General features: G+C 45.1%; 1 protein-coding gene across 1 annotated transcript in view; it reads left to right on the top strand.

Annotated features, from left to right (window-relative positions):
• Positions 1–23495, top strand: part of LOC146763004 (transcription factor RFX3-like) — a 293397-nt gene that overhangs the window by 235735 nt on the left and 34167 nt on the right. The window contains exons 12-13 of the mRNA XM_085571343.1: positions 12843–12940; positions 13265–13414. Coding sequence (XP_085427469.1) covers positions 12843–12940; positions 13265–13414 — 248 coding nt within the window. The remainder of the gene's footprint in view (positions 1–12842; positions 12941–13264; positions 13415–23495) is intronic.

Raw genomic sequence — 23495 nt, 5'->3', positions numbered from 1 at the left:
TGTGCCTGCTTCTCCCCTTTTCTGCTTATCCAAGAGGGATTTCAGGGTGTGATGTGTTCTTTCAATGATTGCTTGACCCGAGGGAGAATAAGGAATACCAAAAATGTGTTTCACTTTCCATTTTTTCAGAAATTTGTCAAGCACCTTGCCAGTATAAGTTGGACCATTATCTGTTTTTATTTCTTGTGGCACCCCGAGTGATGCAAATGCTTGTAGAAAGTGTCTGCAGGCATGTTCTGCGGTCTCCCCTGTATGTAATGATGCAAATATCGCTCCTGAAAATGTGTCAACTGAGATATGGATATTTTTGAGCCTCCCAAAGGATGGGTATTTTGTGACGTCAGCTTGCCACAGCTGAAGACTCTGCAATCCTCTTGGACTGACAGCTCCTGTAGATGCAGGAGGCTGCACAAGCTGACAGTCTGGACAAGCACTGATGATCTCCTTTGCCTGACTTTTGGAGAGGCGAAAGGATTCCATCAATGCCTGTGCATTCTGATGGAAAAACACGTGGCTCAATTTTGCCTGCTCAAAAATATCTGGCAATGTCTGTGACAGTCATTGTGAGTCTGTCTGCGTGAGCATTTCCTTCTGCTAAGAACCCTGGGAGTGAGGAATGTGCCCTGATATGTGTAACAAAATATTCATGTTCTCTACTTTCTAGGATTGTCCTCATGCATGATAAATATGAATATAGAATTTAATTGTCAGTGTGTTTCAAAAGTGATCCCTCTAATCGTTTGACCACATTTGCAACATATGCTGAATCTGTGATCAGATTGAGAGGTTTCTGAAACAATTGAAAAACCCTGACCACTGCTGCCAATTCCACAATTTGTGGTGAACCCTGTACTATTTTAATATCTGATTCCCACTCCCCTGTTTTTGAATTTTGCCATGCGACCATTGATTTGTGAGTTTTTCCCGAACCATCAGTGAACACTGTCACCCCTTCCACCAGTTCCTGGTTTATTTTCGGTTTTTCCCTGAAACTTACTTTTGCATTCAACATCCTGTGAGCTGGGAAATGATCTGTACAAACTCCTGGATATCCTAACAAAGCAATTGCAAAATCCTGTGATTTTTGCATCGCCCATTCAAAATACACTTTCTTTAAAGGTACATGAATAACTGAGAAATCTCTGCCTGACATTGTCAGCAACCTGGTTCTCGCCTTAATAATAATCTGTGCTACCATTTCTAAATCTGTAAGAATTGTTTTTGAAGGCCTGTAAGCTAAAAAACCTCACTCTATCAACAAAAGAGGGTCCATTTGAGAAAAATCCCACTGAAAAATCAACCCATATAACTGTGCAGTTTCCCCCAACACTGCTAAATGAAAAGTCAATGATTCTACAAAGCGATGTGCTTGTCTCTGATGAATCATGTCTGTGATCTTTTCAAGGTCTCTTTTTGCTTCAGGTGTCAGAGTTCTGGGAGATTTGATGTTGTCCCCTCTCAAAAGATCGAACAATGATGAGATGTCATCATTGGTGATTCCCAGAATCGGTCTCATCCAGTTGATCTCCCCCAAAAGCTGTTGCAAGTCCTGCAGATTGTCGATCTTTGTGCTGATTTCTAGTTTCTGTGGCCTTATTGTTTGCTTTGTGATTTTCCACCCTAGATATTTCCAAGGTGCAATTTCCTGTATTTTTGGTATACTAATTTCCAGTCCTGCTTTTTGCACCTGTGCAATCACACAGTCACGAACTTCTTGCACCTCCTGTTTTGTTGGTGTTGCAATGAGCAAATCATCCATATAATGGATAATTTTTGTTTTCGGATGTTTTTCTCATGCTGGATGCAAAGCTTGGGCCATGTACCATTGACAAATAGTTGGAGAATTTTTAAGTCCCTGTGGAAGAACCGTCCAGTGGTACCTTTGCAGAGGTTCTTCTCTGTTGATGCATGGAACAGAAAATGCAAAGCGTGAAGCATCATCTGGATGAAGTGGAATGCTGAAAAAACAGTCCTTGAGATCAATGATCACAAGCGACCAGTCCCTCGGGATCATCGAGAGAGATGGAAGCCCAAGCTGAAGTGGCCCCATGTCCTCGATGACCTCATTGATTTTCCTGAGATCATGAAGCAGTCTCCAAGACCCTGAAGTTTTCTTGCGAATGACAAACACTGGGGATTCCATGGGCTGTCTGTCGGTTTGATGTGTCCCTTCTGCAGCTGTTCCTGAACAACTTTTTCAATGCACTCAATTTTTTCCCCTCCAGGGGCCACTGATCCACCCAAACAGGATCATTTGTTTTCCAGGTCAATTTCAGAGTGGCGAGTGCCACAGTGACCCCTGTTAAAAATCCAATTCTAATTTCAGTCCCCATTGTGCCAAAAGGTCCCTCCTCCACACTGTGATGGGCTTTTGCACAATGAAAGGACGTATAACTGCTGTTTTTCTCCCCGGGCCTGTGGCAACAATTGCATTCTCACTCTGCATGCACAGGGAACTCCCCCCTATGCCCGTGAGAGAACCCAAAGGTGCAACCAAGTCCCATTCCCGAGGCCAAAAAATGTATGAAATAACTGTAACATCTGCTCCTGTGTCGAGCATTCCTGTGATAGCAATTGTCTTTTCGTTACAAGTCAACTGACAAGTAACGATGGGCCGATCCCGGCTCAAATGTTTCACCCAAGATGCATGCACTTCTGCTTGATCACCAGAAAAACAGTCCTGTTTGTTTAACACTGGCATGATTTGCCTTTCTGGGTGAGAAGGCAAAGCCATAGCTCGAGCAATTGGTGTATTGTGTGGAATTGTCAGAGGTGGTCGCAAGGCTTTTGCCGTGACCATCAGCTCCTCATTACGATTCGCTGAAATCAAAGGTGGATAAACAACAAGTCCAAGAATGCTGCTTCTGTCCCTGGCCATTATTAAAAAATCTTGCCTTTTCCAAGATGTCCCTGTGACACCCGTGGGTATCACTGCATGGCTATTGTCCAAAAAACACGTCAATTTGGAGGTTGCCAAGATGCATTGGAATCTGGGTGGTACCAAGTCTGGGTCGCTGGGGATTTTGGAGATTGCTCTGCCGAGGGGTTCTGTTTGTTGCTCCCCAAGGATTGTTCCTGTCGGTTCTGTGTCACTGCCAGGATTTGTGTCAAAGCGCGCTGGCATTGATTCACACTCTTTTTCCCATTTCCCGGAATCGGAAGGAGTTTCCCATCCACATCCGTCTGTGAATGACACTCACTTGCGAGATGTCTCCCTCTCCTGCATTGAGGACAAAGGTCTGGTGGCTTGTAGGGCTTTGCAAGTTGTGGGCAGTTCCTTTTAATATGTCCTTGTACCCCACACCCAAAGCACCGTCTCTCTGCATTGGAGTTGCCCTTTGTATAATTTGCAAGAACTTCCTTAACACGCTTTTCAATTCGATCCCCCAAGTGTTCCTCCATGATGGAAGCAACATGTTGTGGTGTCCCCACCTTGCTGCATGCCTTGATCATGTCTGCCAAGGTGGCCTGGTGTGGCATCATGCTGATGATCCATCTGCACTCCGGATTGGCATTGGAGAACGCAGGGCTTTTGACCAGGTGTGGTTTCGCTCCCTCCTCGGTCACCTGTTGTTCCACCACCTGTGAAAGACAATCCACGAATGAAGAAAACAGCTCAGAAGCACCCTGCTTAATCTCGGTGTAGATGTTGTCCTGGACCCCCGCCGGAGCAATTTGAAGAATCGCCCTCTGTGCTGCCTCTTTGATGTCGCTGAGCACATGATGCGGGAGCCTCGCCGCCTGTTGAGTTGGATCGTACTCAGGACGATCACCAGCAAGCTGCACCATGGTGAGGTTCACATTGGGCCCGCCTTGGTATCTGTCTCTCAGCTCCTCCAGGGATCTCCTCCATGCCTTCTGCCACACAAGAGCTTGGGTGTTTGTAAGAACTGATGCTGCAAGATATTTAAGATCATATGGTGTTAAATCATACATGCCAAAAATGCTTTTTAACATCTGCTTGAAATATGGTGATGACAACCCATTGTCCCGAATGGCCTTAGCTAAATCTTTGATTGCTCCACAATCCAGGCGTTCCCATCTCGGGTTTTGGCCCTGAGCATCATAATTCACTGGCATCATTATGTTTCCCGAGCCCTGTAATAAACCTTTCTCCTTCTCCAACTCTGCTCGAATGTCCTGCCAGTCCACTTTTGCGCTCTGCAAAGCTGAAAATTCAGTGGGTACTTGCCTGCAGAACAAAGTCATCTGTTGTGACTGCAGCTCTGGTGCAGCAGCACTCACCGATACCAACAGCGTCTGCAGCATCTGCGAAGATGAAGGCTGGGAGCTTCTGGAGAAAAGTGAAGCATCTGCTGTGGAGGAGAACACATGACTGCCCTGCATTATTTGGAAAATTTTTGGAAGATGAACCAACAGTTCTGGCTGTGACTCCAAGGCCGTGCTTAAATATCGTAAAAGAAATTCAACAACTCCCTTTGATAATAAAATTGACTCTCCCTGCCCCGAAATTTTGGCAGACCTTGATTTTGGAATTGTCCAAGCTGGGACACCCTCCGAAGCAGTGATGCATATCATTTCACCCTGTTGCTGCGCCTCAGCAGAAATGTTCTGAGTCCTGCACTGCTCCGATGTCATTGGAAGTTCCTGCTGCTGTGCAGATGTGACTTTTTTCACCCTGGATTTTTTCTTTTAAGAAGTTGGAAAAAAGTCCTGCAATGTTACAGTCCCACCACTGGGTGGCGCAGTAACCCGACCGACCGACTTCTGTGAAGCCTGTTGCAATGTTGTGGTTCCGCCGCTAGATGGCGCTGCCGCCTGACCAACTGAGGTCAGAACCCCACTCTGCTCTTCAATTTGCACTTCCGATAAACATTTGAGCATTTCTTCTGACAATTGATTTACATTTGCGAACCCCACAGTAATTCCTGACAAACTTTTGAGCATTTCTCCTAACAACTGGTTCACGTTTGCAATCCCTGCAGTTGGTGAAACTGACTCTTGTTGCAATAACTGCTCTATTTTTGCCATGTCTGAAGCTGACAGGGATTGGCCGTGGGCTTGGGCTAGCTGTTGCCATGGGAACTGTGACGGAATAGTGCCCTGAGGAATGTTTACATCCTGGCCATGCCTGTCCCTGCCTGCGTCATGACAGGGGTGTGGACGCTTCTGCTCCGACCCTGGCTACGCTTTGGCCTCACTCCGCCCCACATTGCCTCTGATTCAGAGCCGCTGTCATCCCCCCCAAGACTGATGTAATCACTTTCCTGTTCCCATTCCGGCCCTGATGTCTCCGCCTCACTTTGCCCCTCTCCTGGCTCCGTGCCAGCACCCACAGCCCGCGCGCGCGGCTCCGCCCCGCCTGTGCCCGTGCCGCGCGTTCTAGATGCGAAAAATCCCCTCCACCCGTGGCTCTCGAGTTCGGCTCGACCTTCACGGGCATGCCCGCCGCCTGAGCTGCAGCGAGGGAAGCGTCCCGCTGTCCCTCTGCCGCTTTCTTGGCGGATGCGGTTGCCACGGTCAGGGAGCTATCCTCCTGTGCCTTTTGGGCGGCCGCTTCTGCAGCTTCACGGATTCTCGACACCGAACGCATCACCAGGCGCTCCGAGCGTACCACCATTGCACTCACACCCCCTGCTTTCGCCGCTGTCCATCCCGCCACCGCCGCTCTCCTCGCTTTCACTCTCTGCGCAGACTGTTTTGAACTCTCAGCCTGCGCAGATCCGAGAGCACTTTCGTCTCCCTCCTCCCCCTGCTCTGCACTCACGTTCACACCCTCCCCCACCGAAGCCGCCGCTGCCGCTGCCCCCCCCCCACCGTGGGTTTGGACTCGGGCAATGCCTTCCTCCCACTGAGGGTCACAGCTGTGCCTGTCTCACTTGCCTCCATCTGGGGAATTTCTGCGTCGGAGGAGCTTAGGGACTCTTGGGAAACTGAGGAACAGTGAGAACCCGGGGACACAGGACGTGAAGGGGTATCCTCTCCCTGATTCCCCACAGGAAGCAATCCTGCCTGTCCTGTGTCTGTGTTGAGAAGGGCTGTCCCAAGCTGCTGGCTGGACTGTCCCCCCCCTGTTTTTCACCAGGAGCGTTAACTGCCTGGCTTGTGCTGCCGCGTTGTGAGAGTGACTCTAAAATTGTTCTTGCTGAAGATAAAAGTTTTGCAGCAAGCTTATCTTTCTTTATAGCTTGATAATATAATTGCTTATTAATTTCCTGCCAAAAATTTGGCTCAAACAACAGATCTGGGTCTGAGTGTGGGAAATTACACCGCACCCACAATAATAAATCTTTCAGCTCTTTTTGAGCGATCTCTACCGGATGGGCAGAGATGATGCCCTGGAAGGCAGATACAATTTGTGTTTCCTCTTGGGAGAATTCCCCACCCATGTTCTTAATTTTGACCTTTCTCACCAAAAGCTGAGTCGGCCCGAAATCAGTCTGGAGATGGCACTGATCACCGTCCAGCAGGTCACAGGTGAGAGACACCAGGTGCGCTTCTGGGTCATCTCCTCCCTGGAAAGTCTCCGAGATGAGTTGTTTCAGTGAAGGTCATGTTCTTATCTCGAGCTTCCCGCTCCCTCTCTTTTTGGAATTTGCGAAGAGTGTGTGTGCTCTGATCTTCTCTTTTTTTTTTTTTTTCGCCGCTGATGAAGACTGGAGGTTGTTTGATGTTTCTTTTCGTTCTTCTTGTTGATACCCACCCAGGGAGGCCAGATGTGAGAACCCCGGGTTTATTTTGGGGTCTCGTGTGGTGTTAAAGTCTCTCCTCCAACCCGTGCGTCCAAAGAAAAACTCCGCAGCCTTTTGATGTTCGGTCTCAAGGCAGTTTATTGCAAGTTATCTAAAAGATTGTCTTCGCGGGCTGCGGCCCTTTGGTCAGCAGCCCAGGCAGAGGCACACTCTCCTGACACCCTGTCTGCTGTCTTCTTCTTCTCTCTCCCCGCCCAGGGCTGCTGCTATCTTTTATATTACGTACTACATGTTTACAGTTATTCCCCAATACCTACTACCTATATTATCAAGTGCTTTTCTACTCTAAACCAATCTGTGAGTGCCAACATCACCAAGAACATGGAGGCAAGGAAGAAGAAGGAGGAAGAACAGGATCTGCCCACTTTCCTCCATCTTAGAACTTCTGACCCCCATGTACAAAATAACAACCCCCCTGTACAGGTGCTAAAACCCCCCTGTACAATACTAAAAAAATTTCCCCTCTGCTTTGTAGCTACTTTTACTATACTATCTAACCCTTTGTGACTGCTTGTTCCACCTTCAAAGTTGGTAATTCATTCCATGGCTCAAACTCAAAATCACAGCTGTTTCCAGCTGCCTGCCATGATCTAAAATGCTTCTGACCAAGGCCTGGAACCTCTAAAAATGTCTGAGAGACATTTCGAGTTCCTACAACCGCTGACTGGATTGACCTCTTCCTTCCAAGAAGATCCTTTTTCCCGTGTCAAACCATGTCAGCAACCAACTGTTGACCCACAGGATACTTCCATTCCCCCTCAAGCTCTTAGTTTTCACTGGAAAGACCAATGAGAAAACTACCTGGGCCCCCATACCCTTGACCATTGCCCCTAGATGCATGTAGTCATAGTTCTATGCTCCAGGTCTTCTCTGGCAGTATAGGTGCCCACGTAAAGATTTGCAAGGAGTAATAATCCGAGGGTTGGACAAGCCTTGTCAGTATCACCACATCATTCCAGATTCAACCCCCAGAAAACAGTAAATCTTCCAACACAGCAGATGTGGGCCCCAATCCTCATAGCACGGAGTCTCCCATTATTATCAGTTATTACTTCCTTCTGATGCTGCTGCATGGCTCAGGCTTAACTAGCTCTTGGACAGAGTTCCCAGTTCCTCATCAGCTGTGAGGGTACTGCATCTGTTCTTTGTTAGAGATATGCAGGTGAAGCAGGAGCCTTCTTTCTGTTTCCAGAAGTCACAGGCTTCCGGCTTTTGCCATTTCCTGATACAATTAGCACAGACCACCTGATCCTCCTTCAATACAGCTGAGACCTCAGGCTGCAGGGTGTTGAAAAAGATACGGTAGATCTCTTTCTCACCTTCTCTGATACTGCACAGTCTGCTGACCTCTTCCTGCACTTCCTTGGCAACATAGGTCCTGTTCCACTGCACACCTTCTGCAGGCAAGTAAAACTGTCCCACTCTGCCTCAGCCTCAGCAAGAGGCCCCAAGCACTTGCTGTACTCTGAGCTGCATCTTCCCTCAGAAGTTCGGTCTGGATTGAGGCCTCTGACATTATATGGATAGTTGCTCTGATGGCTGGAGGTGGTATTCTGTGACACATTAACACCATTGCTGAGGATATGAATGCTGTTCTCTCTTCTGACACAGGTACTGCATCTGTTGTCTGCCTCTGTTATCTATGCTGTAAGAAGCAACTCAGGAAAATATTTGCAAGTACTGCTCTGTAGAAATACCCCATCATAGGCAGATTTCTTTTTTTCTGGATAATCAGAAAGGTGCCAACAACAGCTGGCCAAAAAAAAAAAAAAAAAGGGAAAATGTGTTTAATTTTGTAAGGATGCAAACTAATAATTCTATTTTTGAGTTTCATCTTTTTCTTTTCCTGATTTTCAGTATTTGGGGAAACCTACTCTTTCACATAACTTCCTAATAAATATTACCATAAAATAAATTAATAGTGAAGAAAACCTTTTGAAAAGCAAGCTCTAAGTAAAATTTGGTTAGTTGAAATTTTTGTGAAAACATTTCAGTGCCCAAAAAATAAATGAAAAACTACTGTGTGGGAAAAAGCCACATTTCTTTGTTCAAAAAGAGGCCAAACACTTTATACTTCAGTCAGGAGTAAAATTTATTATTATCTCATGATTCTAGCAAAATACCAGAGCCACTGTGTATTAATGGCAATAGATCCTTTCCCCTGAGAATGGCCTTTTTATCTCTTCACAAGTGACAGGATTGATAGCACGAAACTTGTTTGGGAGTTCCTCTTCCAGACAGAGAAGTAATGTTCAAGATATTTTTCATGTTGTATCTATGAATTTCAGCAATTACAAATACCAGAAAGACTGCAAAATCTTGTTATTTATGTAGAAATATTTCAGATGAGAAACCCAAGCTTTTTAAAGGCTTATACAAAAATACATGTTTTCCTTTTAACTTTTTTGCTGTATTATTTAATGTGTGTTTAGTAGCACTTTGCAAATTATCTGAATGATTTTTTTTTTTAATTCTGCAGGTAATAAATTAACATGAGCAAATGCTTTATTAACTAGCAAGTGCATGCAAAAATGTTAATGTAGAAACATGTTGGTTAAATAACTGACAGTGAAACAGAGTGTTTGCTCTTTGCCTGGAAACCTCAAGAAAGAAAACAGAAAAAGCTCATTCCATAGAGCTAATTCAGAAGTTTTATAAGTCCAAATTAAATTTCAGATGAGCATTCACATTTGGGGACAGTTACATAAACCAGTTGCCACTATAAATTTGAAGAAAATAATGTTTTAAAATATAAAATATTTATTTCTTTTTTAAGCAAATTGACTAACTTTGCTAGAAGCTTTTATTTACAGGATTCATCAATTACTCAAGCTGAAAAAGGGCATTTCTCATATTAGGCGACTTACATGAGCAATTAATTCTTACTCTACCAAACATGTTGTTTTGACTCATAAACAAAATCCACTGTTTACTTCCACTGTTTCTTCTTAGATGTAGTAAAAACAAAATCCCTTATAGATAGTAATATTTCCCTTTTCTGTTTTTTTTTCTTCTTGATTACTGTAGCAGCATTCATTCTCCACCACCAATTTTTCACACCAGTATAAGCAATCCTACATTGTTTGTTTAATACATTCTTATATATTCCTTAGCAATACCATCGTTGTACATTGCACATTGCATTTTGTTCTTCAGAATTAAAAGAAAAACATGTTGGCAATGGTTCGGGGTACTTCAAGCTTACTTGAGGAAACTGAACTAGTGCAATAATTGCCATTTCCTGTGGAGTTTTGCTATTTAAAAGCAAAAGCACTTAGGCAAAAAAATTATGGCAGAAAATTCATGATGAAAGTTTTCAGGAGATAGGAAACAGTTGTTACAATTACTGATGTACCTGTAGGAATGCCAAAAAGAATTTTCACTGCTGATCATAAGTTTTTTGAAGGGGTCTTAGGTGAAATTGTCAGTTGTGTTTATTAAATCAGAAACTAAATAATTGTTACATAATATAGAATCAAAGAATAATTCAGGTTGGAAGGTACCTCAGGAGGTTTCTAGTCCAACCTCCTGCTCAAAGCATGGTCAATGCTGAATTCAGACTTGTTTGTTCAGGGCTTTACCCTGTCATGTCTTGAAAACATCTAAGGATGGAAGCTACACAAAGCTCTATGGGTGACCAGTTCCACTGTTCAACTGTGTTCTTGGGTTGCTTTTGCTCTGCTTTGTTGTCCCTTTAGCAAATAGGGACAGCTCTGCTGTTCAAGTCCCTCAGCAAAACTGGAGCCTGTAAACATGAAGCTTATTCCAGGTACCTGAAGGAGACATGTATTGGCTTTACATGGCAAGCTTTTGGTAGAGGTGGGGAGTGCACAAATGTCTTCTATGAGAAGATACCGTAAGCTGTCCCCATGTCAGAAAGGGACACTTTCAGCTGGGTCCAAGATGGATCTGCCACTGGCCAAAGTCTAAACCAGAGACATTAGTAGTATCTCTGTGGTAATATATTTTGAAAAAGAGTAAAAAATGGGTCACAGCAGCAACCAGGAGAGAGGAGTGAGAATATGTGAGAGAAACAACTCTGCAGACACGAAGGTCAGTGAAGAAGGTGGGGAGAATGTGCTCCAGTTGCTGGAGCAGAGATTTCTCTGCAGCCCATGGGGAAGACCATAGTGAAGTACATTGTCACCCTGCAGCCCATGGAGGATCCCACACGAGAGCAGGCGGGTGTACCCCAAAGGAAGCTGCAGTCCATGGAGACCCCATGCTAGAGCAGGGTTCTGTCATGAGCAGTGGTTCCGTGGAGAGGAGCCCATGCTAGAGCAGGTTTTCTGCTGGAACCTGTGACCTTGTGAGGAGACAAATGCTGGAACAGTCTGTTTTTGTAGGACTTCACCCCATGGAAAAGACCTATGCTCAAGCAGTTTGTGAAGAACTGCAGCCTATGGGAAGGATCAATGTTCAAGAAGGAAGTGAAAGACTGTCTCCCATGGGTGAGACCCCATACTGTACCAGGAGAAGAGCATGAGGAGGAAGGAGAGGCAGAGACAGTGTTATGAACTGACTGCAACCCCCATTTCTTGTTGCCCTGGGCCACTTGGGGGGAGGAGGTAGAAGAGTTGGGAGTTAAGTTGTTCCTGGAAAGAAGTGAAAGTTGGAGGAAGCTTTTTTTAGATTTGTTCTTATATCTCTCTCCAACTCTGATTTGCAATAAAATCAGTTAATTTCCCCAAGTTGAGTCTGTTTTGCCTGTAATGGCAATTGCTGAGTGATCTCCGTATTCTCATCTTGACCCATGAACATTTCTTTGTATTTTTCTCCACTGTTCTGTTGAAAAGGAAGAGTGATATAGCAGCTTGGTGAGCACCTGGCAGTCAGCCAAGGTCAAGCCACCACAAGACTTCATCTACTTTTTCTTTATGAGATAGGCTGTATCATATACCCACAACATCACCCATGCTATTATGTAATCTAACCTGGACCCTTAAGCTCTGAACTGGCTTATCATCCATCCCTAGGCAAAGCTCTATGCATTTCAGCTCCTCTTTCATATAGAGCACCTTCTCGTCTTGTTTCCCCTAAAGATTCTTTATTTATCCATTGCAGCACTCCAAAGAATCCCATAGTTATAGTTGCACAAAGTCTAGTTGGAGGTCAGTAAATAGCACTGTATCCCAGAAGTCAGTAGTGGGTCCAACACTGTTCAATGTCTTTATTGGTGATCTGCATGATGGGGCAGAGCATACCCTCAACAAGTTTGTTGATGACGCAAAACTGAAGAGTGGCTGATGCATCACAAGGTTGTGCTGCTATCCAGAGGGACCTTGACAGGATGGAGAAATGGGCTGACAGGAACCTCATAGAGTTCAATGAGGGGAAGTGCCAAGTCCTGCCCCTGGAGAGGAACAATCCCATGTGCCAGTACATGCCAAGGAGGCCAACCAACTGGAAAGCAGCTTTGCAGAAAAGGACCAGTGGGTCCTGGTGTACACCAAGTTGAACATGAGCCAGCAGAGTGCCCTTGCTACAGAGAGGGCTGATGATGTCCTGGGCTGTATTAGACAAAGTGTTGCCAGTAGGTCCAGGTCGGTGATCCTTCCCCTTTATTCAGCACCATTTGAGTGCTGTATACCTGGAGTCCTGTATCTAATTCTGGTCTCCCCAGTACAAGAGTGACATGGATATACTGAAGAGAATCCAATGAAGGGCCATGAATTGGCACTGCTTAACTATCCTCAAGGTGAAAAAATTTCTCCTATCAAGTCAGGATCACTCTTTTTTCAGTTTATGCCCAGTATTTATCACCCTCATGCCATGCATCATTGTAAAGAGGCTGAGTCTGTTCTTGATACCTTGTAGGTATTGAAAGCCTTCTATTAGGTCCCCCCTAAACTTTCTCTATTTCAGGTTGAAATACCTAGTTCCCTCAGCCTCTCTTCATAAGGTACGTGCTCCAGCTCCCTGACTATGTCAGTGGCCCTCTACTGAACTTAGTACAGTTTATCAACATACTTCTTGCAATGATAAGGATCCAAACCTAACTGGATAAGTCTCTAAGCCAATAAATGCAGTAGCTCTCAATGTGGAATATTTAAATACTGAAGATGCAAAAGGTTTCAAGAGAGGCACCTTGCCATCCTTTTAATTTTATTTTTATTCTTTAATGTTTAGGTGCCTTGACTCAGGCCATTCGCAATTTTGCAAAAAGCCTTGAAGGCTGGCTTTCCAGTGCCATGAACAATATTCCACAGAGAATGATACAAAGCAAGGTAAACAAAGTTGACTGCAGTTTTCTTCTCTTTCTGCAATTGAACACTAGATGTCATTCAAGATCTAAAAATAGCAGCATTTTAACTTTTATTCTAAATGTCATATTTCGGTTAAACTTCAAACATGAACCATGGGGTTGGAAATAACTTTGTTTTGCCAAAAAAAGAAACAAAAAAACCCCAACAAACTATACTTGTTCCATTAGATGTGAATTGCAATATCTTAGGGCTTATAAATTAATACAGCAATTTTAGAATTAAAATAGACAAAACAGAAGATTGGTTGACAATAAAATGTATTAAGATAAATGGATTTCTTCATAGGTTGCCACTGTAAGTGCCTTTGCCCAGACTTTGAGAAGATACACATCTCTCAATCACCTGGCTCAGGCAGCTCGGGCTGTGCTTCAGAACACTTCTCAGATCAACCAGATGCTCAGTGATCTCAACCGTGTGGATTTTGCCAATGTACAGGTACCTTTAACTTTAAAACCCAGACTTAAAAAAAAATATTTCCACACATTAAAAAAAAAAAAAATTTTAGTTTTTATTTTATCAAGAAAGAAAAGTGGGAACATTTTTCTGATCTATATATATACAGTGATTCAGGCAAAATTTTCCAGCTTCTGCTTTGGCTATAAGAAAAATAGAACCTCAGAAACATTATCTATTTCCATTTTCTCTGAAGGCTTCTTATCCTTTAGACCATGCATTCTGCCAGCTTTCATTTAATGCAGATGAAAGTGTAGACTACATGTGTTCTTAAAATGAACAGCATGAACAATACCTGAAGATGAAATCTTGAATAGTATAGCTTCTGATCTTTCATTGAAAAATACTGATCATAAAGCACTATTTCTAGTACAGCTGGTTTAATTATTTTTAATATGTTTCATATTTTTATTTAAAATACAATATCATTAGCATACTTTCTTTAATTGTTTGTGTTTATATTTCCAACCTTTCCTAAGTAAATGGTTAGAACTAGTTTCCAGTTATCTGTAAAACATCAATATATTATTTTTCATTTGGTTTAGAAAAAGGGTTCCCTTTTATCTCTTTCTTCTGCTTAGAAGAAACAAGTTTTGTCTCTTGTTGCTCAACTAACTTATATGTTACAGACTACTGGTAGTCATACATTTGTCTTCTTTCATGAACCAACATTTTAAAACATTTTAACTTAAAAGAAGTTTAGAACTCCACTAGCACAGATGAATTCTTTTTGTTTGTTGCAAAGATCTTTGAATAAATGACATTTAACACGATATAGTTATATTGCATAACAGTGTGTAAAATACCTAAGATTTAGTATGTAACCAAATATATGGTATATTAACAATTGTTCTGTGGTAAGATATAGAGTCTATGAAAGTTGAGATGTTAACTTGGCATATGATAGCTAGAGTTTAAGAATATGGTCTTTGTTAAATCAACATTGGTTTTTCCATTTAACAGAAGTATCCATATTGGTTTTATTAAAACATTAAAATTTAATATAATCATACTCCATGATAATACTGTGAATTGCTCTTTATTGCATATAGATTGTGTTTGTCCAATTGTGTACTATTTATATTACTCATTAGGCAATGAGTAATATATTGCAGACTGTGGATAAACACAACAATCCTTTTTTGCCTATAAAAGAAAGCTCTTTTAAAGTGAGGTGATTAAAAATGAAACAAATTTTATTTGGTCTTAAGTCCTTTGTTGTGGTTTAGGAATGGTATTCCCCAATTTAGTGTTCCCACTGAAACACCCCAGACCATGTGCCACTCACTCACTCCTCCCCTCCCCGTGTCAGGATGGAGAGGAGAATTGGAAGTAAAAAAGGTAAATAACATGGGTTGAGATAAGAACAATTTACTAGAAACAGCAATGACATAAGAAAACAAACAGTAACAGCAACAATATTAATACAAAAAGTGTATAAGAGAGGTGAGCAATTTACATGGCAATGTTCACCACTACACCAAATGGAGCCCAACAATACTCGATCTCTGCCACACTACCCCAACATGGAAGGGACTCCTTTTCCCATTCCTGGAAAATTACTTGAGATAGTATAGAATAACCTCTGTGTCCTAGACATGCCCCCTCTTGGCTACAGCAAAAATTAACCCTGTCCTGGCCAGAACCACTCCTACACCTTCCAAATATATATATATACACATATATATGCGCAATCACAGGTGTCATTGCCATAGTCAATGGCCATCCCTCCAAGATATCTGTTGAGTTCATGTAGTCCATGACTGTGGGTTCTATCCATCCTAGATGTCTTCCAGAGCAGGAGAGCTAGTGTGCTGTTGGCTGGTTGAAAGCTGCATCAGGACTGGTGTATCTGGAGCACTCCATCCTCATTGTCCATGGTAGTTATGACATACAGTGGCAGTGTCATTCAGCAACCAGTATTATACAATTCAACATTTCATACTGTTCTCACCCAAAAATCAAATGTCCTTGAGGTGCAACGTGCCTTGATCCAACTTGTCCTTCAATAACTTCTGCAACTCACCATGTAGGACTCCATATGGCAGCTTTCTGTTTTCAATGGATCCTTACAATATGGCAGGAACTGAGAGTGAAGAGACCGTATTGCTTTTCATTCTCTGGTAGCTGATTATATGGTGGAGCCTCCTCAGCATGTGTCACCTTTTCCTCCTCCTCCTCCTCCCATAGTCCAGAATTTTCACCTTCAGGCCAGTTCATGATGACTTTCAAGATCCCTGGGTGATTGGGGTTTCCTATTCAAGCTCGCTGTGTGATCAGTGCAACCCACTTATTCCATGTAGCATCAGTGGTCTGATGTGTTGAAGGGACTTTCCCTTTGAACATTGTCTTGGTTTGACAAGACAGGAGTCTGTGAAGGAGGGCTAAAGCCTCCAGTGCAATGGAGAAGGTAAACCCCCTCCCTCCGAAATACTAGGATTTTTAAATTAAAAGGCTCTCAGGCAAAGATATGGGAATAGGAGTAACAATTCTTTACTAGGAGAAAACTAGATAACAATTTAAAAAGGCAAATGCAATCGGTACAAACAAAACTAGTGAAAAAAAAGTCCACAACCTGAGGATTCGGGGTGTTGGTAGCAGTCCGGTTGAAATGATAGCTGCTCCTCTTGCAGTGGCTGATGAATTGCAGCTGAAGTGGTGATCTTTAGAAGGGTATAGTTTTCTCTGAAGATCTGGTGGCAGTGGGGCTGGTCTTCCTCTGCGCCGGGGCTGCCTCCGAGCTCCGCCGCTGCTGCCTCACCGCGCTCCAGCCGCTTCTCTGGGAATCCCGCCAAAGGAGCTGCTTCTCCGCGAAATCCCGCAAAGAGAGAGAGAGCTGCTTCTCTGGGAGTCCCATAAAGAGAGAGAGAGCTGCTTCTCTGGGAAATTCTGCAAAGAGAGAGCTGCTCTGTCCCCCAAAAGGTATCCCTTTTATCCAATAAAAGAGTGCTTGGCTTCCCCCTCTGGGTGGAACATCTCACAATGGGATGGTGTTACGTTACCAGCCCTGCACTGAATCAGTCAATGGCCCATTAACAAACCATTACCTCTTCGGAGCAAACCATTGTTCTTGGAAAAGATAACAAACCTGCCCAACCTTCAACAGATGGCAAATAGAATACAAGCTTATCTTACAAACCAGGACATTATCCACCCCTTATTCTATTTCCATCTGCACACCATGAAATCTTACACCCAGTTCTCTCTTAAGACCAAGTTTTCTTCTTGTACACAGCGGGTCTCCACATCTTTCTGCATTACCCACCAAGTGTAGCCAGGTCCTTCAGCAAAGACAATCCCACGAATGGGTTGGTCTTTGCCTGAGGTGGGATTAATCCAAACAGTTTTCCCTAAAATACCTTTCATATGTACTACAGGGACTTTATCTCCATCTACTGTGTGTAAGGGTTCTGACTGGGCAGGGCCAGCTCGATTGACAGACCCTCGGGTGTTGACCATCCAGGTTGCTTTTGCCAGGTTAATTTCCCAGTTTCTAAATGTTCCCCACCAAGTGCCTTTAGGGTAGTCTTAAGGAGTCCCTTGCACCGTTCAACTTTGCCGGCAGCTGGAGCATGATAGGGAATATGATAGATCCATTCGATACCATGTTCTCTGGCCCAGGTGTTGATAAGGCTGTTCTTGAAATGGGTGCCGTTGTCAGAATCAATTCTCTCAGGTGTGCCGTGTCTCCACAGGACTTGCTTTTCTAAGCCTAAGATGGTGTTCCGGGCAGTGGCATGAGGTACAGGGAAAGTCTCCAGCCATCCAGTGGTGGCTTCCACCATGGTCAGCACGTAGCGCTTGCCTTGGCATGTCTGGGGCAGTGTGATATAGTCAATCTGCCAGGCCTCCCCATACTTGTACTTGGACCACCGCCCACCATACCACAGGGGCTTCACTCTCTTGGCCTGTTTGATGGCAGCACACGTCTCACAGTCATGGATAACCTGGGAAACACTGTCCATGGTTAGATCCACCCCTCGGTCTCGTGCCCACTTGTAGGTGGCATCTCTGCCCTGATGACCTGAGGCATCATGAGCCCATCGAGCCAGGAACAACTCCCCCTTATGGTGCCAATCTAAGTCTATCTTTGACACCTCTATTTCTGCTGCCTGATCTACCTGCTCGTTGTTTCGGTGCTCCTCATTAGCCCGACTTTTGGGGACATGGGCATCTACATGACGGACTTTCACCGTTAGCTTTTCCACTCGAGAGGCAATGTCTTTCCATATATCAGCAGCCCAGATTGGCTTTCCTCTACGTTGCCAGTTGGCCTTCCTCCACCTTCCCAGCCAGCCCCACAGAGCATTGGCTACCATCCATGAATCAGAATAAAGTTAGATCTTTGGCCACTTCTCCCTTTCAGCAATGTCCAGAGCCAGCTGAACGGCCTTGAGTTCAGTGAGTTGGCTTGATCCACCTTCTCCTTCGGTAGCTTGTGCAACTTGGCGTGTGGGGCTCCATACGGCTGCTTTCCACTTCCGGTTCATCCCTACAATGCGACAGGAGCCGTCAGTGAAAAGAGCGTAGCAGGTCTCCTCTGCTGGTAGTTGGTTGTATGGTGGAGCCTCTTCAGCCCTTGTCACTTGTACCTGCTCCTCATCATCAGTGAGACCAAAGTTTTCACCTTCTGGGCGATTCAGGTTTCCAATACTGGAGCGTTGAGTGATGAGGGCAATCCATTTGCTCCATGTGGCGTCAGTGGCATGGTGGGTAGAGGGAACCTTTCCTTTAAACATCCACCCCAGCACCAGTAGTCGGGGTGCCAGGAGCAGTTGTGCTTCTGTGCCAATTACCTCATAGGCAGCTTGAACTCCTTCAAAGGCAGCCAAGATTTCCTTCTCTGTGGGAATGTAGTTGGCTTCAGACCCTCTTTAACTTTGGCTCCAGAATCCCAGTGGTCGGCCTCGAGTCTCCCCAGGCACTTTCTGCCAATGGCTCCAGGACAACCCATGGTTCCCGGCTGCAGAATAGAGCACATTCTTGACCTCTGGTCCCGTCCTGACTGGGCCAAGGGCTACAGCATGAGCGATCTCCTGCTTGATCTGGGTGAAGGCTTGTTGCTGCTCAGGGCCCAAGTGGAAATCATTCTTCTTTCGGGTAACCAGATAAAGAGGGCTCACAATCTGGCTATACTCAGGAATGTGCATTCTCCAGAAACCTATGGCACCTAGGAAAGCTTGTGTTTCCTTTTTGCTGGTTGGTGGGGACATAGCTGTGATCTTTTTGATGACCTCAGTGGGAATCTGGCGCCGTCCGTCTTGCCATTTCTCTCCCAGGAACTGGATCTCTCAGGCAGGTCCCTTGACTTTGCTCCTCTTGATGGCGAAGCCAGCTTCTAGTAGTATCTGGATGATCCTCTCACCTTTCTCAAACACTTCTGCCGCTGTGCTCCCCCACACAATGATGTCATCAATGTATTGCAGGTGTTCTGGAGCCTCACCCTTTTCTAGTGCAGTCTGGATCAGTCCATGGCAGATGGTGGGGCTGTGTTTCCACCCCTGGGGCAGTCGGTTCCAGGTGTACTGCACGCCCCTCCAGGTGAAAGCGAACTGAGGCCTGCATTCTGCTGCCAGAGGAATGGAGAAAAACGCATTAGGAATATCAATGGTGGCATACCACTTTGCTGCCTTGGACTCCAGCTCGTACTGGAGTTCCAGCATGTCCGGCACAGCAGCGCTCAGTGGCGGAGTCACTTCATTTAAGCCACGATAGTCCACAGTCAATCTCCATTCTTTGTCAGATTTGAGCACAGGCCAGATGGGGCTGTTGAAGGGTGAGTGGGTTTTGCTGACCACCCCTTGGCTCTCCAGCTCCCGAATCATTTTGTGGATGGGGATCACGGCATCTCGATCCGTCCGATACTGCCGGCGGTGCACTGTTGAGGTCGCAATTGGCACACGTTGTTATTCCACGCTTAGGAGTCCTACTGCAGAGGGGTTTTCTGACAGTCCAGGCAAGGTGTTCAATTGCTTAATGTCTTCTGCCTCTACAGCGGCTATTCCAAAAGCCCACCTGAGTCCCTTTGGGTCTTTGTAATAGCCATTCCGGAGGAAGTCTATGCCTACAATACACGGAGCATCTGGGCCAGTCACTATAGGATGTTTCTTCCACTCCTTCCCAGTCAGGCTCACCTCGGCTTCCACCAGAGTCAATTGTTGTGATCCCCCTGTCACACCAGCAATGGAAACAGGCTCTGCCCCCACATGTCCCGATGGTATCAGAGTACACTGTGCACCAGTATCAACTAAAGCATCATATTTTTGTGGCTCTGATGTGCCAGGCCATCGGATCCACACTGTCCAGAAGATCCGGTTTTCCCGTGCCTCTCCCTGGCTAGAGACAGGGCCCCTCTAACACTGGTTATCATTCCTTTCCTGGGCATACATATTAGAGGTCCCTTCAAGGGGGTCTGACAGATCGTACCCACGAGCTTGGTCACGGGAGGTTGAGGCTACCTTCACTTTGGTGGAACTCCCCCGGTTAGAGTTTCCCTCCTTAAGTTGACGGACCCGTGCTGCCAGGACAGAAGTGGGTTTCCCATCCCACCTCCCCATGTCTTCCCCATGGTCACGCAGGAAGTACCAGAGATTAGCCCTTGGGGTGTACCCTCTCTCTCTAGCTGGGGATTGTTGGGCGCTGTTTCTGGGGCCTGTGACTCTCACGGGTGCTGTATTAACCTTCCTCATCTCCTCCCTCATCTCCTCTTTAAACTCCTTAATTACAGCTGAGATATGAGCCTGCATTGGGCCATTAATCATACTCTCATAATTCCTAAGTTTGTTGGCAACAGAGCCCACTGTGTCCCGATGAGCGTCAGCATTGATTGTTACAATGAAAGTGGTGTATTGAGATGGCCCAAGATTTGCTAGACTCCACAGCATTTGTCCTGTACACCTGACCTTGTCGGGGTCATTATTGTGTCGTCCATCCCTCCCAAAGAGTACCTCCAATACTGCCACTTCCCTCAGCTGTTGGATCCCTTCCTCGAGGGTCTTCCAGCGCATTCTATGATGGTGCTCTTGCATTCTCTCTCTGTGGACAAATCTCTCCCTGACACTCATTAAGAGTTGCTCCCAGAGAGAAAGGGACCCTGGTTCCCTTACAAAAGTCTGATTTATACCCGAGTCCTGGGTCAAGGGTCCCAAGTTCCTTGCCTCACCACCATCAGGCTGCATGCCTGTACCCATAAGATCCCAAACCCGGAGTAACCAAGTAGTATAAGCCTCACGCCCTCGTCTCACAATGTCTTTATGCAGATTACGAAGACTTTCGTATGTCAGGGACTCGGTGATGATAGCAATCTCTGGCTCCCCTGTGGGTTGTGAGGTTCCTCCATTCCTGTCCCTATCTGCAGGGTGCTCTGCTTTCACCTTAGACTTCCTTGTTTCTACCGGGGCAACTGCTGTTGGCTGTGACTGCCTTTGTGGTTCAGCTGGAACCTGGACAGTTGTAACATCTGTGGGTTCCACAGCTGTACTATTAGACTGTCCCTCCTCAAGGCAAAGGGCCGGTTTCTCACCAGCTGGGGAAATGCACTCCTTCAGCATCTCTCGTATCTCCTTAACCAGAACCCTCACCCAATCTGGGTGGTTCATTTCTGAGGTGGGCTGTGGGGCAGGGTCAGGCTCTGGAGCAGCAGCATCTCGAGTCTCTGGGGCAGTGTCAGGTTCTGCAGGAGCATGCCTAGCCTCTGGTGTAGGTGTAAGGGTAGTTATCCAGGTTAATCTTCCCTTATCTCTGAGTGCTAAATATAACAGGACTATCAGCAACACCACCCATTGTATGGTATCATTAGCACTTAGAAAGGATCTTAACCCTTTGAGAACTGGTGGAGCAGACCCAAAAAGATGGTTAAAAGGTTGGGAGAAAGTTTCCCCAGGTGCTATTTCCTCGCAGTAGGTACCGTTATTAAAGTAACCCCAAAAACATACAGTTAGTGTGTGATAGCTATGAATCCATGTACCTGCCTTCCAGAGGAAATTAAAGATCCATTAATTCCTCACCCAATTAACCCAGAAGCCAAACTTGATAACAGACACAGTAGCCTTAGTTATAGGACCCATTTTTAGATAAGGGTCTGCAAATGGGAAAAGTATAGCTACGGTCACATGCCACCCAAACCAAGGTAAACTAGAACACATGGTGATGCTTAAGATGTTTCTACACACAACAAAAAACCAAATTACTTAAGAACTGTTAATCGTTTTTCCCTCTCAATGCCCTCGAGCCCCACGTTGATGCACCAAAATCTGTCTTGGTTTGACAAGATAGGAGTCTGTGAAGGAGGGCAAAAGCCTCCTGTGCAATGGAGAAGGTAAACCCCCTCCCTCCGAATTACTAGGATTTTTAAATTAAAAGGCTCTCAGGCAAAGATATGGGAATGGGAGTAACAATTCTTTACTAGGAGAAAACTAGATAACAATTTAAAAAGGCAAATGCAATCGGTACAAACAAAACTAGTGAAAAAAAAAGTCCACAACCTGAGGATTCGGGGTGTTGGTAGCAGTCCGGTTGAAATGATAGCTGCTCCTCTTGCAGTGGCTGATGAATTGCAGCTGAAGTGGTGATCTTTAGAAGGGTATAGTTTTCTCTGAAGATCTGGTGGCAGTGGGGCCGGTCTTCCTCTGCGCCGGGGCTGCCTCCGAGCTCCGCCGCTGCTGCCTCACCGCGCTCCAGCCGCTTCTCTGGGAATCCCGCCAAAGGAGTTGCTTCTCCGCGAAATCCCGCAAAGAGAGAGAGAGCTGCTTCTCTGGGAGTCCCATAAAGAGAGAGAGAGCTGCTTCTCTGGGAAATTCTGCAAAGAGAGAGCTGCTCTGTCCCCCAAAAGGTATCCCTTTTATCCAATAAAAGAGTGCTTGGCTTCCCCCTCTGGGTGGAACATCTCACAATGGGATGGTGTTACGTTACCAGCCCTGCATTGAATCAGTCAATGGCCCATTAACAAACCATTACCTCTTCGGAGCAAACCATTGTTCTTGGAAAAGATAACAAACCTGCCCAACCTTCAACAGATGGCAAATAGAATACAAGCTTATCTTACAACCCAGGACAGACATCCAGCCCAGCACTGGCAGTCAGGGTGCCAGGAGAAGCTGTGCTTCAGTGACAATCACTTCTGAAGCAGCTCAAAGCCCCTCATAAGCTGCCAGTATCGCTTTTTCAGTTGGGGTGTAACAGGCCATAGATCCTTTGTCTCCCTGACTCCAAAAACCTAGAGGTTGACCTTGAGTCTTCCCTGGTGCTTTCTGACAGAGGCTCCAGGAAGGATCGTTCTCCCTGACTGTAGTGTAAAGCACATTTTTACATCCTGTCCTGTCCTGATTGGCCCAAGGGCTACTGCATGAATCGTCTCCTGTTCAAAAGCTTGTTGTTCAGGATCCCACTTAAAATCGTTCTTCCATGTCACTTTATAGAGAGGATTTACAATCTGACTGTAATCTGGAATATGCATCCTCCAAAAACTCACAACACATAGGAAAGCCTGTGTTTACTTCTAGCTGGTGGGTGGGAACATAGCTGCTATTTTGTTGACTGTATCCCTTGGAATCTGATGACATTCATCTTGCCATTTTATTCCTAAAAACTGAATTTCCTGGGGAGGTCCCTTGACCTTACTATTTTTTATGGCAAAACTGTTCTTCAGGAGGATTTGGATTATCTTCTTCCCTTTCTCAAATACTTCCTCTGCTGTGTTGCCTCACAGGATGATGACATCAATGTACTGTAATTATTTTGGTGCCTCGCCCTTTTCCAGTGCAGTCTAGATCAGTTCATGGCAAATAGCAGGCTGTGTTTCCACTCCTGGGGCAATGTTGTGAATGAGTGTTTTAAGTTCACTTAATCACCAGCAAAGGTTTAATATAAAAAGCCATATAATGACAAAGTCCATTGGCAAGGTTCACTCTTTTATTTACTGGATGGTTAAAACACCCAGAGAAAAAGCAAACAAAAATCCAAAATCCGTCAATCTAAATAAAAATAAACACAAAACTATCTATGTGGAGGCTGGGACAGGAGGAGGGGAAGACAAGAGGCTAGGAAATGGTAAGGACAAAAAAAA

The sequence above is a fragment of the Lonchura striata genome, chromosome W (assembly GCF_050655825.1).
Source record: "Lonchura striata isolate lonStrDom1 chromosome W, ASM5065582v1, whole genome shotgun sequence".
In the NCBI taxonomy this organism is placed as follows: Eukaryota; Metazoa; Chordata; class Aves; order Passeriformes; family Estrildidae; genus Lonchura; species Lonchura striata.
This window is presented reverse-complemented; position numbering and strand designations above follow the sequence as displayed.